The 13,271-nt window shown below is 33.8% G+C and overlaps 3 protein-coding genes across 4 annotated transcripts; all 3 read left to right on the forward strand.

Moving 5' to 3' along the window:
- The first annotated feature begins 625 nt into the window (after positions 1-625).
- On the forward strand, positions 626-2,777 carry LOC124442902 (keratin-associated protein 4-5-like). Its single transcript, XM_046993417.1, has 2 exons — positions 626-722; positions 1,791-2,777. The coding sequence occupies exon 2, from the start codon at positions 1,806-1,808 to the stop codon at positions 2,520-2,522; it is 717 nt and encodes a 238-aa protein (XP_046849373.1). The 5' UTR covers positions 626-722; positions 1,791-1,805; the 3' UTR covers positions 2,523-2,777.
- Positions 2,778-3,439: 662 nt separating this feature from the next.
- Positions 3,440-7,511, forward strand: LOC124442901 (protein NDRG3-like). Of its 2 annotated transcripts, none has more exons than XM_046993416.1 (5): positions 3,440-4,232; positions 5,333-5,584; positions 6,031-6,211; positions 6,944-7,032; positions 7,321-7,511. In XM_046993416.1, the coding sequence occupies exons 1-4, from the start codon at positions 3,582-3,584 to the stop codon at positions 7,015-7,017; spliced, it is 1,158 nt and encodes a 385-aa protein (XP_046849372.1). In that variant the 5' UTR covers positions 3,440-3,581; the 3' UTR covers positions 7,018-7,032; positions 7,321-7,511. The 2 variants fall into 2 exon arrangements, with proteins under 2 accessions (XP_046849372.1, XP_046849371.1); XM_046993415.1 differs by having other exon boundaries at positions 3,543-4,232; positions 6,944-7,027.
- A 1,403-nt stretch (positions 7,512-8,914) lies between these two features.
- On the forward strand, positions 8,915-13,103 carry LOC124441951. The gene is made up of 2 exons (XM_046992426.1): positions 8,915-8,995; positions 11,574-13,103. The coding sequence occupies exon 2, from the start codon at positions 11,580-11,582 to the stop codon at positions 12,651-12,653; it is 1,074 nt and encodes a 357-aa protein (XP_046848382.1). The 5' UTR covers positions 8,915-8,995; positions 11,574-11,579; the 3' UTR covers positions 12,654-13,103.
- Positions 13,104-13,271: the final 168 nt, after the last annotated feature.

A 13,271-nucleotide genomic window follows, 5' to 3' on the forward strand; every position in this document is an offset into this window, starting at 1 on the left:
CATAGGCGTACGGGATGGGGAGAGGGGGGAAGCAGTTCTGCCTTTGCGAATATGAGAAATTCCAGTTTCATAGATTCACGATCTATAAGTGTGGAGGACAAACTATAATCGTTATTGTTACCTTGTAAGGTGTGTCTTAAATAAACTTTTACTGGAATATCGAGATTGCATACCATATTTGCCTGTTTGATCCTGACAGCTGTGCTTAATCGCTGTCTGATAACTTGAAGCCTCTACCTCAGGAAGGCCAACAGCGCTATCCACTGGATAGCTATTTTCGTGAATGTTTCAAAAATCTCTGGTTGCATTTTGATCTGATGATAAGGATTGACTGGAACGTAAAAGATAACGAATTTTTGGTAAAGAATTTGAACTTTACATGTTTAACAAAAAGCCTACTGTACACCCTGCAAGGTTGAATGTAATTACTGATGAGCATTGGAGTTTCATTTTATAATTGCAAACCTTATCCCAATGATATCTTGAAACAGTCTAAAGAAATATATTCATAATTGAATAGCGACGTTTTCCACGTTGTCAATTCATAAGCTTGACCTGAGACACTCCTTATTCGTAATCATTAATATTTAATACACTTGGTTAACAAGCGGAAACGCGACGAGAAGCCCTTCCTTTCTGTCAGTATTATTCAAATTATTGCGTGGCGTATCGAAAAAAATCTAACAGCCATTTCTGTGCAAAAAAACGTCCATATTTGAAAGGTAACGCTCTATTATTTTGCTTCGACTAAAATATTATGTTCACTAGCAATTTATTTCCGTTGAATGATTTGAGACGACAACTAGAGTTTATGTATAACTTTACTTGATGAAAGGGTTCAAATTGTGGGCCTTGCCTATGGTGATAAGAGTAAGAAAAGATATGAAATTTTTTACGAAGTGTTCCCTAATGTAGCATTTTCTAATATCACTTTTATTTTATTCTAAATTATGTTAACGTTGAAGTAAAATTTAATTTGTGACCATATGGTATTTTGCCTTGAGATAAGCCTGTATATGTATGTTTAATATGTTGTAATGATATTTGCGGTTCGATATATGCCACTCTGTCGATGTGCCTGTGTTATGTGCTATGAAAATCTTTTTGTCCACAAATGTATAATCAAAGTTGATATGTATGTATACGGAAGAGTATACTGAATAAATATAACATTTTCGGCACTTGATTACACATGGATTCGGGCATGCTACATATAAGTGGCCATGTAATCATTGGCTTATAACGAAATACGAAAGATTGATGGAAGCGCCGACAGCCGTAAGAACTGTTTAGGCTGTAGCTAGCTATTAAAAAAAGAAAAAGGATTACATTTTACATCTTTTAATGGTGTAGTTTTTTGTGCAACAAAATTTTTCTTCACCTGCGAGCTGCACATGTGATCTAAAGCTCTAAGACTAAGAGCTCGACACTACCCCATGAGGCCCAAATTCTATAGCATATTTTTATCAAAAATGACACCTTTTTTCTTTTTGGTACAAATTTTGCTTATACTATTATGATTGATGAAGTGTCAAGTGCAATTCATTCTATCAATAACCATTATCGTATAATTGAATTCGGTTTTGAAAGTAATAGAACTAATTGAATATTTAGTCGTCGTTATAAATAATTTGGCGATGTTTTTCTCCTATATAATACATCATATATGAAACAAGTGCCTTATATTTATTTCAAAAGACTCTTTGATTGACACTGACACAACTTATGATGCAAGTTTGGTTTGTTTCAGTTGACTCGTGAAATAACTCACAGTACATTCATTTTTTTAGATTTTTGTCAACACAATGTATTCAAAAGCCTTGGAAAATGTAGTTCTCTATGTTTTTCTTGTCAGTGGAGTGTTTGGGATACAACAAATATGTAACCCTAGTGTCGTAAATTGCCCACCATTCAGTTGCAATGGGAATGACACATGTCTTCAAATTTGTGCTAATAGGCAATGTCCAGAGATGGCATGCAATTCAGGAAGCAGTTGTCAGCAGATATGTTTCAACTGTAGCAGCACTATGACATGTTCTTCAAAAAGTTGCAAGCAAAGCTGTTCATCAAGAAATTGTAATATGAAATGTTCTCCAAATGTTGAAACTTGTGAGCAATTATGCCCAGAGAATTCAACTTGTAACATTGAGTGTGACAAAGATAAGACTAATTGCGAAACAGAATGTAAAGGTAACTGTCCAGGAATAGAAAAACCCATACAAGAAAATGAAATATGCAGTGACAAAGTTTGCAATATAACTTGCAAAAATGGTTGTGAAAAAAAGAGTTATACATGTCGGTCTGAAGAATGTCGTATGAGTTGTGATGGTTGTACTATGATTTGTGAAAATACAGTTAAGAGATGTCATCGAACATGTATTGGTGAAAACCCATGCAAAGGAGAATGTAAAGCGGAAAAATGCTACAAACAAGGAAAGTTTCGTAATTCATCTTTTATTTGTAGATTGAATAACTTTGCACTAATTTTTGCATTACTGCTTTTATACATGTTAAATGATTAATTTTCAGTTACACAATATTTGAAAATAAGTCATTTGAAATGGTGGTTATTGAAGTGTGAAATAATTGGTTAATTTCTTAAATATCACTTGCATGCCTTGCATAAACTTATAGACATGAAAATTTTTAAATGGATATTGAATTGTGTTTTGTGCATGCTATCTTTTTATGTTTAAAATTATGTTGGTAACATGTGTAAACCTTATCTAAGATAGCATTTATTTTAGTTGGAACAATAAAGTCTTCATGGAATCAAATGTTTCCCTATTTATATGAAAGCACAATAGAAATTGCAAACTGAATGTTAAGAAACAAGGTTTTTAACGTAAACAAGTTCCAGCAATCAAATCTACTCTTCTTGTTGTCAAAATATCCTGATAGTTTGATGTTTATTTAATTTAAGTAAATTGTTGTAAAAGTTTTAAAAGTAAAATTTTTTAAAATATTGTAGTAAATTTTTGATGGCTATTCATCACTTGGAAACTAACTTGGAAACAATTACTTGGAAACAATTTCAACAATAAATTTCTAAGAGTAGATGATGAGTATGCTAGAGATAGAAAAAATTTCAATTTATCTATATTGTTATGCCTTGAATGGAAACACTCACAGAAAATGAGGAAAGATCAGGGGTGCATTGGAAGTGGGGGTAGGGTCCCCTTTCTTTATAATTTTTTAACATTGCATAATTTCAAATTGTGAAGTATTTATTTAACTTATTCACCTCCAATAAGCTTATGATTTTGTGATTTTATACACTTGATCACTTGTCACAGTAAATGCAAGCTATTAGATTACCATATCATGAAGTTGTGTTTAATTGTTTATTTTAACTGCTTACACAACAGTCCTTTTTCTGTTCGTCGTCCTGCTGATTTTTGTAAGAATTTTGGCAAAACACCCATGGGTAAGATCACTGGAAAAGATTTGATGAGACTGATGCATTGGGTTCTATTATTTCCTGGTTTCTGGAGGGGAAAATAGGTGTGGACGCGCTTAATGCGTGTGTTTCTCGAGTAGATCGCGTTGTTCGAGTGGGCATCTTGTTCAAACAAAGACTCATGTCTGTCTCAAATTTTAATGGTAAACATGCGACGAAAGCGGAAATCACCACGGGGGACCAATCTGTCACAACAGATTTTTTTCAAGCTGAAGTAAACAGATCAAAACAATACAGTGAACACACTCACGCAGGAGGAATGGAATTGCAAAACATCAAACTCCTTGACAAGGAAGACGGGGAGATTTTTCATGTACCCGAAGAGAAAGCATGTATACGCAAAGAAGAAATTCAATCTAGCCGTGGTAATTTTCAAGTTACATTACATGGCACCGAAGGTAAACCAGCCATAGTGACATTTCACGACATTGGACAAAATCACGTTTCGGCCTTTCAGAGTTTCCTAAACTGTCGCGAGATGACTCCCATCTTGCATAGTTTTACGATCTACCATATAGACGCACCGGGACAACACGAAGGAGCTGCCAAACTGCCGGAGACATATGTTTATCCGACTATGGATGAATTGGCTGAAATGGTCGCCGATGTGGTGGGCCACTTCAAATTGAAATCTTTTGTTGGACTTGGGATTGGCGCAGGAGCAAATATCTTGTGTCGATATGGCTTAAAATACCCGAAAATTGTCGATGGGCTTGTACTTCTTAACTGTTTTTCAGGAAAAAGTGGCTGGGTCGAATGGGGTTATGAAAAGGTAGAGTATTTTATTAATGAATATACAGACATGAATATATAGAGGTGTGATAAGTAATTAAAGTTCTTTGTTCCCTTTAAATATTAAGAAAGTGTTTTCTTTTGTACAATAATCTTTGATGCTGGATTCTCATTTAAGCATTGTTAACATATTGTTTGAAAGTAAGAGAAACTTTCAAAGCTTGTTCATTTTATTTTTGCGCATTTGATATTCATTGGGTAGAAGTATTAGAAGTTTGATGCGAAAGAACAAACATTTCTTTGTCTCTTTTTGGACTGAATACGCTTAGAAATGAAATTTAATAAGTTTTTCATATCCCCTTGAGAAAAACATGAGGTGTTTTGCAAACATAGATATAACTTTAAGTCTGTAAGGTTACCATTTAAAATGCTCGGTTTGGGTTCGAAATATTTTAAGATTATAATTTTTATTTTATGCAATTTATAATTGTATAGCATATATTTTTTATAGGCATTCAGAAATATGTATATTTCTTTGGCTATTTTCACCTGTTCTACTTTAAAACACGTTTATTGTCATTCAAACAAGCAAAAGCTGAATGCTTTTAAAACAGTTACCTAAATTTGGCCATGTAAAAGGCTAACTTTCCAAAAACCTCTGTTTCCCAAAGTAATAATTTTCTATTTATCTCCTTATTGCTGGAAAACCTGCTGATAATTTCCCGATATTTCAAATAGCATTTGCAATATAATCTTCATGTGGCCATCACAAATAATTATGTATTCTGCAGGTGCTTGCATGTGTGCACATTTTTTGCACATTTTCTTTTTATAAATTGATGACTTTTGCTCATCTTATTAGTGTTAAAAGGGCTTAGCGTTTTTGCTGCATGATGAATAACAAATGCATAAATGCTTGAATTCATTTCGGGAAGGTTTTTTAAATTCAATGGTCACTTTTACAATAAGTATGCATACCTCTGCAACACCAACTGTGTTCTACAAAACCATGAACATTATAATTTAAAATTTTTATTATAGAATAAAAGGAATGCTAAATTGCCAAGTAAATGTGGTAAATGAAAAATACATAAACACACGTTTAATTAAAGTAATAGGTATTTTTATCTTAAATACCAGATTTCATCTCATCAATTAAAGAATAAGGGTATGACGCCCTTCACAGAGGACTATTTGGTTTGGCATCATTTTGGCAAAAGATCAACTGAGGAAAATAAGGATTTGGTTGCAGCCTATCGTAATAGTCTTGAAACATCTTTTAATCCTTTCAATCTTGGTTTGTTTGTTGAGTCCTTCAGTAAACGAAGTGAGATCTACATGCGTCGTCCTGTGCCTGGGGCTACATCTAACCCACCTTCATTGAAATGTCCCGTAAGTCTTCAACATAAGCATATATGGAGGGCAAGGCAAAAATATGTGAGATGGATATGGTTTGAAGTTTGACAATGTAAAAAAGTAGTGTCATATGCATTTCTGCAATGTGATATCAGTATAATGTGAAGGGGGGTATAGATATACAGACTCTCAACCTGTTGTCATATTTATGTAAAAAACATGATTACCATCTGACATCACTCTGGCTACAATATCAAATAGATAGATCTATGCTTAAAAATATCAGGATAATGCACATTCAATTTTTCTTACTAGTGCCACAATACTTAAAAGGAAAACCTCGAGTCATAATTCTAACAATACATTTTTAAGTTACTTCTAACATATCTGTGCACCAACCTACTTCGTGTAATCTTTGACATGGAAGTATAAGCATGGTGCCTTAATTTATAACTAATTTATTGTTGATTGATGTTTTGTAGGCGTTGCTTGTTGCTGGTGATTATTCACCACATCTTGAAGATGTTTTGTACACAATGTCTCATCTGGATCCAGTGTATTCATCCTTGATGGAAGTTGCAGACAGTGGTGGCACACCACTGGAAGAGCAACCAGCTAAAATGGCCAACGCATTAAGACTTTTCCTTCAAGGTTTGGGATTTGGTGAGTTAACCTTGCAAGCTCTTGAATGAGTTTTCAACCTAAATCTTCAATCAATACCTGTAATCAATAGCCATTGCAAAGGAGAATGTTATTCCCCTCAGAACCCAAATGATGACATGTATAGTTGTGAAACTCATTGAATATGAGTCATAGAACTAAGCAGACTTAAAAATGGTCGGTAATGGTCGTTTAGCTATTTCAAAAGAAATTTTGATTATGTTATTTAACAGATAATGGTTTTTAATATTTCTTCAATAATTTATGAAAAATGATACAATAGTGAATTTTTAATTGTTATCTTGATACATTGTAAGCTACCGTTACTAAGCTAAGATACATGCTCAGGTGCTTGGTCATAGGGTCTCATTGTTTTTGAAAGCTGCAGATGCTTAAAGGGAAATAGAGCAGAGCTAGCAACATCATTTCTTAGGAGAGGGAAGTTGACCAATTTCAACCTTTATTTTAAAGCAAAATATTTTATACACAATTCAAAGTATTCGATGGTTATATTCAAACTATCCAATGAAAAGCACTGGTTGCCAGCTTGTTATGAAACCTCAGAGTTCATGAGGCATTTCTTCATTCTTAGTACTCTTATTTGATTATGGATACATCTTGTCAATTGTTGTGAAAGATTTGTTTTTATTTCAGGCCTATAGTTTATGGGAATGGCACTTGAAGGGGGTAAATTGTTTCATTTAAATTCTTTTATACTACTTTTTGTATTTTTAGTTCCAAGCCTAGTTCCATTGAAACCGCAAAGGCCTTACGATCCAAAGGACCATCATCCACCTATAAAAGTGTAAAAATCTTTCGGTCAGGTGAAGGTTATTGTGCTGGATGCTGTACTGTGTCATGACATAAGAATTTGTATTCAAAATTTTTGTGCATGTAATAGTTTGTTTTTTTCATACATTTATTTATTTTCTTCAGAAATTGAGTGTACCAGTATTTAATTAGTTTACGCAACATGTTTTGTAGTCTGTCGCATGTTAAATATGTTAACATAGCTTGAATTTCATCATTGGAAAGGGATGGAAAGTGAATATATTTTGAGTAAGGTCTGTTTCATGCATAAGTTTTAAATACTTTGATACCTGTCATTGTAGGTAGAATGTCAAAAGTACAAAGAGATTTTTCAACAAACATAAAATATGTATGTATTTTCTTCATTTCATTAATGAGATTTTGTCATCAATAAGAAAATTATATTTTAATGTTTGTAATGCTAAAACTTGTTTGTTTTTAGCAATCATTTATATTATTATCAAGCAATAAAACTACTATTAAGAAACATGAATTTTATTTGATCATTACATTTTGTTTTCTTCGACTTAATCTCCTGTAAGCATGCACACATTTTAACTAACAGCTTAAAACATTGTGTCCATCGAAACGCACCATAACATACTATATTGTAAATAATCCAACAAATGTCCCTGATCAAATGATTGCTTTGTGTTGGTAATTTTGTATTCGAAGCTTCTCTCTAATAAATGACCTTTCTCTTATAGAATCCACCAACATTTACTATCATGATGTCATTATTGTGTGTCATTGTTAGGGTTCAGAAAACTGTATATTAAGTCTAGATTTGAACAAATGAAAGCAAAACTAAGGTGATAAAAGTTTTATAAGTGCCTTCCTATTAAATGTCTCATCTATTTATGCCTCACCCTCTGTACTTGTAGAATGCCCTGGGCATTTATTAGATCACTTACTGTAATTATTTCGTTTTACTATTCTACTGCCAAATTGGAATTTGATTTCTCGATCTCTTGAAATGATGGGGCATGCCAAAGTTACAAACTTTCTTCTTCAGTATTGTAAAAATTCAGTTTTAAGGACCCAGGAAATATTTAATCTTGGTTCACATTTGGTTGTTGTAATTGTTGTAAACCTACATCGCCGATAGAATTACAACAGTTACCACTATATGTGAACTAAGCTTTACAGCAGTGCTGTAGGAGTTGCCCCCCTTCTACCTTTGACATGGGTAATTTTCAAAGGGCACTATTGACAAAAACGTCAAGAGAGCCCCCCATCTGATAACTTTAGTTCTACAGCACTGCTTTACAGTCAAAGTTGAAGCTAGGTTCTTTCCTCTACGTATCTCTATGAATCTTCTATAGGAGTCGTTGAAATTTAACGTACCCCCCGGCATGATTTCTTTGGGAGAAAAGCGTGATTTCATCTTTGAAATTTTTATGGTTTAAAAACATTTTGTTTGGAAAACGTAGTTCTTCGTCTTTCGACCAGGTATGTCTGGATATTTGAATAAATGTTTTCTTCATTTGCGTCTCATAAAGAAGAGAGAAATCTTTGTGAGTGAGAGACAAACAATACACCACTTTGGCGGTTTTCATATATGTGGAAACACGTGTTTGCTAAAGAGAAAAACTCGGACAAACATGGCGGAGTAATTTTATTAACAATGGTTACGACGAAGAGGTGCGCTTGGGGAACCTGCAAAAGCTATTCGCGGTATCCTGATCGTTTAAAACGAGACGCAACGTAACCTTTCTTCCATTTAAGCGCTTATATTTTGAAATAAAGAAATGTTAAAATTTATTTTGCAAGAGAGCGAAACATATTTCTATTTCATATAGCAAATTAGTCATTGTTATAACTTCCGCCATGTTTGTCCGAGTTTTTCACTTAGCGAGCACGTGTTTTTATTCAAATAAAACCGCCAAAGTGGTGTTCAAAATGGCGGTCCAATTTTTACTGAAGTTGCTTTCGGAGAAGTCGATAATTTACTTGTTAAATGAGTCAACATAATTGGTAAGGGATATTTGTTTATTTCTGTGTAAATTTGCTTAATTTTATTCTCAATTTTGAGCGGAAAGTACGTGCTTGATGCTTCAAAAACTGGAAGTGCAAAAATTCGTTGGCCAGGGTATAACATACTCCATCTGAATAATGTGAAATACTTGTGAAATATTTTTTAATTAAAAATAAACACGGTCCTCTATTCTTTAGTAAAGAGCATTTAAAAATGTGATGCCTATAATTTTGTCATAACTTTTAATATCTCCATGTCAAAATGTTATCATTTGCACAAGGGAAATTTACCTGATTGTTGACACTTGACACCGACTTCGTTGAGAAACATTTTCAAATGGACAATTTTCTTGAAGACCAACCACCACTACAATATCAGCGATTTTAATCATTTTTGAGTTTTGGAAATTATTTTCATTCGCAATTCTTCACATTCTTGCATATTTGGTGATATTAAAAATGTCCATTCTCAAGGTCTGTTTATATGGGTTGAGAAAATAATCAGGATGATGACAATATGACAAGATCCCAACTTGTAGAGTAGTTAATATGTTTTCCATCTTGTTTTTATATGGAATGTGAGCTAGCCCTGTTTGTTGAGATGTTGGCATAAGCAATACAAGATATCAGTTTAGTGGCATGAAATTGTTCCATATGAACACAAATTCTCTACTTTGTCTCTGTAAGCCTGGATAAAAACAAACAGTTGGTGGACATGTGTGCATGAGTGAAGTTGTATTAAATGAATTTTGTAGGCAGCTGTTAGCCTGTGACAGATATTAATTTTGTGGAAAGGAAGAGCAACAGCATGCTCTTGTTTGCTATTTTGAATTATTCCCTTATTTAACAGCTGTGTCTCACTTTTTGACAAGACATGCTTGGTAGTTAAAAGCAGACTAGTAGGTAGGATAATAAGTGGAATGATTTCATAAATAAAATGGATGAATCAAAACTTAACCCAGCATTCAAAGCCATGCCAGCTAGGTGGGCTATAGTTCCCAACAAAGACATGCCTTAAAAAGTGACCACTTTTGATGACAAAAAAAATTAGCATGGCCGTTTTATCAGCTTACATACAATGATTTTGCATTAAAATTATTACATTTTGGTTTTGTACTTAAGAAATAAAAGATGTTTACTGTGTTAGCACAGGCTAATGGAAACCGTGGAGACCTTTGAGGGAACTGAGGAGAAGATTAGTGAAAGTTATCATAAATGTCCCCAAGGCTTGCATAAGCAGAAGGAATAAGTTGGTTTGGTCATGCACTTCCATTAAGATTATTTAGCCAAAACACCGTACAGTATTTCTACAATGAAGCGCTAGAACTGATCAAGTAACTATTTTACCCAAACTTTCCATCAAATTTACTCAAATATATACTGAATGTCATTGTGGTGTGTTTCACAGTTATTATATAAAGTTATTTGTTCATTGAGTATGTAGGATTGTATAAACAGTGTATATAACTATTGCTGATTTTTGTAACTAGAACTTTATCGTGGAGGGGAGGGGGAGCTTGTATTCAGTTGTGCCCGACTGATTTCTTTTAAAAGTGAATTCTTTTCCAAAGAAGGACTAAATTTGGAACAGCTGAATGTATGAATAAACACACCCACCCTACCCCAATTAACGTTTCGGTTATGGCCCTGAACAAAAAATTTTTTTCCTTTGCTGGAAACTGTGAATGTATTCGCTTGCTTTTTTGTCAATGACGAAGGCTCTATGAAGAGTAATAGTATTCAGACTTATCCATAAAACTTCTGGACACAAAACATTTTTCCAACAAGAACAATTCTCAAGGCACAGCAGCACTAAGTTGGAAGGGTTTGCAGAATCCTTGGTAGATTTTTTCACTGCTTTTGAGAACTTCAGATCTTTTTAAAAATTGTTCAGGTCTTTTTACATTTAAGGCTGTGAGTCTTCAAGGATTCAAAGATTAAATTAAAGTAAATACTTTTTAGTGAAATGTGTTGCTAAAGTCTCTGTCAAAATGAAGGTCATTGTGGTTTCTAAAGTTGCATTTATGTGTATATGGGCACATCATTGTAAATAAAAGCAATACTTTAAAAAAGAACTTTTCAACGTAAACTTTTTGTTCACAACTATTGATTTCTTAAAAAATAATAGTAATGATTATTTTCACTATATTTTCCGCTAAATTTCTGCCACAAATACTCTGTAATTATTACCTAAAAATATGGTAGAGTCTTGAAAGTAGCCTCCTACGTTAGCTAGATCTTATTTTGAGATCGACATTTCTGGAAACAAGATCGTATGTGGCTAAGACGCACATACTGTAAGATCTTGTTTAAGTTCTTAACATTTTTTGTACGATATCTGGTAGATATTGCCACTATTATCGCATTTTTAAAACTACCGTAAAAAATTGTTTGAATATAAAAGAAAAGCTGGTTGTATCTTGATAATTTCTTACTCCTGTGTTTAAAAAGTTATTTTAGGGTTGCCCACTTAGTGATACTAACAAATTTCACGTAGCTATATTAAATCCTGAAAAAACTGTAGGCTTAAATTCAAAATGTTTTTCATCATGTACCATTATATCCTCTTTCTTAATAGTTGACGATGAATAAAACCATTTCTTTCCCGCCAAATTGGGAAACACAGGAAATCAAGAGACTGAAATCTGTAAAGTTAACTGATCGCGATGTCGTCGTTATTGGGGTGGTATTAAAGTTCGATAAACCAAGAAAAACGAGAGGAACCGACATGATCTTAACCTTCTCCCTCGTAGATCAATCCTTTCCGGATGAATATCTACCAGTTAGCTGTGTCTGTTCTCAAAAAACTACAGAAGACATGCCGAGAATTGACAAAGTGGGTCAGATTGTAAAAATGCCAATGCGTGTAACTGAATACGAACTACGGCCTCAATTACGAACATACGATATTGAGTCACCTTGGTTGGTGTTTGAAAGCGACGAGGATGTGCCACCAGTCTGTTCAAAGGCTGGTAAGCCGACTGTCACGAAAGATGATTTAGATAAAGTCGCAAAATTAAAAAATTGGATGTCGTGTTCGTGGTGGTACTACAAAATTGGCCGTTCTTCAAACAAAGATGTAGGTCCAACTGATATCGTTGCATCTTCTTCTGAAATCGTAGATGACGAAGCAATCTCGGAGACATCAGAACGAGATGTCGAAATGATTAGGGAGAATTTATGCGAGTGTTATCAGGAGCCAGAAGTAAAGATTGAAGATGATGATACGGAGATATCACTAACTGGAAAAATTGGTAGAGTGGATCCCCGTCATCCTGTTCAATTTCTCGCAGCGTTCTGTGATTATTGCAAAGAGCGTTTTCAAATGAAAGAACTGAGCATCGAGAAACTCACTAAATTCTTTTGCCCTCGATGTGCTAAACATTTGTCTCTGTCACTGTTCCTTCACATGGAGTTTAAAGATGACTGGGGTGTGGGTTACCATGTTGTGTTGGCAGACGAAACTGCAAAAATTTTCACTAAGACTGATCCCATTAAATTACTCATGGAGAAAGACGAACAAGAACGCTTGAGAAGTTTTCTTGTTTCAAAAGAGATAAGAAATATGAAATATGACATCTGTATTCGAGAATGTGGGAAAGTGAAAGGAAAACCGGTGTACACTCTACTTAAACTGTCAACACAGCAAAAGATGTAGTTTTTTCTATCATATCAGTTTTCTTTTATTCTAATGAGCGTAATGATCGAGGGACCGGTTGCCTGCATGGATAGTAGGGGTCTCAAGTGGTTTATGAAGGTCGTTATGTACAGGATATTTTGTTTAAATTAGAGTTTTAGATGAAGCTTTTTAAAGAACTCAAAAAATACAATCCACTATCTATACAGCCTTAATGTCAATATATTAACTTTTTTTACACAAAGAATAACATTGTGATTGAATTAAAGCTTATATTGTGAGGTTTTTGAAATAATCAAGAGATCATTATCCAGTGCCATAGCGCTATACAGGTATCATACAATCAATTCCTGGACATTATAGTAAGATTTTCTTTGGTTAGAACAACGTTCATGTGTATATCACTTTGTGTTTCTTTTAGTATTTTATCAGTTTTGTTTTGTACGAAATTACATTTCTTGAGATGTGTTTTATGAAGTTTGGATGGTGCTTCAACTAGAGATTGAGTTTTTTAATTTTGTGAGAATTTTTTTAACCAAACTGTAGTGATCGGTTTTTTGATATTAGCTGGGTTTTGCTAAGTTTTTATGTATGTAATTTTTTCCTCAAAGATAAACAAACACAACTTTGTTGATGATG

Source organism: Xenia sp. Carnegie-2017, unplaced genomic scaffold (assembly GCF_021976095.1).
Source record: "Xenia sp. Carnegie-2017 unplaced genomic scaffold, XeniaSp_v1 HiC_scaffold_20, whole genome shotgun sequence".
In the NCBI taxonomy this organism is placed as follows: Eukaryota; Metazoa; Cnidaria; class Anthozoa; order Malacalcyonacea; family Xeniidae; genus Xenia; species Xenia sp. Carnegie-2017.

Coding starts and splice junctions, on each gene's coding strand:
- LOC124441951 (XM_046992426.1), top strand. CDS start 11,580: ATGAATAAAACCATTTCTTTCCCGCCAAATTGGGAAACACAGGAAATC.
- LOC124442901 (XM_046993416.1), top strand. CDS start 3,582: ATGTCTGTCTCAAATTTTAATGGTAAACATGCGACGAAAGCGGAAATC. Junction 4,233..5,332: donor TCGAATGGGGTTATGAAAAG/GTAGAGTATTTT, acceptor CTTAAATACCAG/ATTTCATCTCATCAATTAAA. Junction 5,585..6,030: donor CACCTTCATTGAAATGTCCC/GTAAGTCTTCAA, acceptor GATGTTTTGTAG/GCGTTGCTTGTTGCTGGTGA.
- LOC124442902 (XM_046993417.1), top strand. CDS start 1,806: ATGTATTCAAAAGCCTTGGAAAATGTAGTTCTCTATGTTTTTCTTGTC.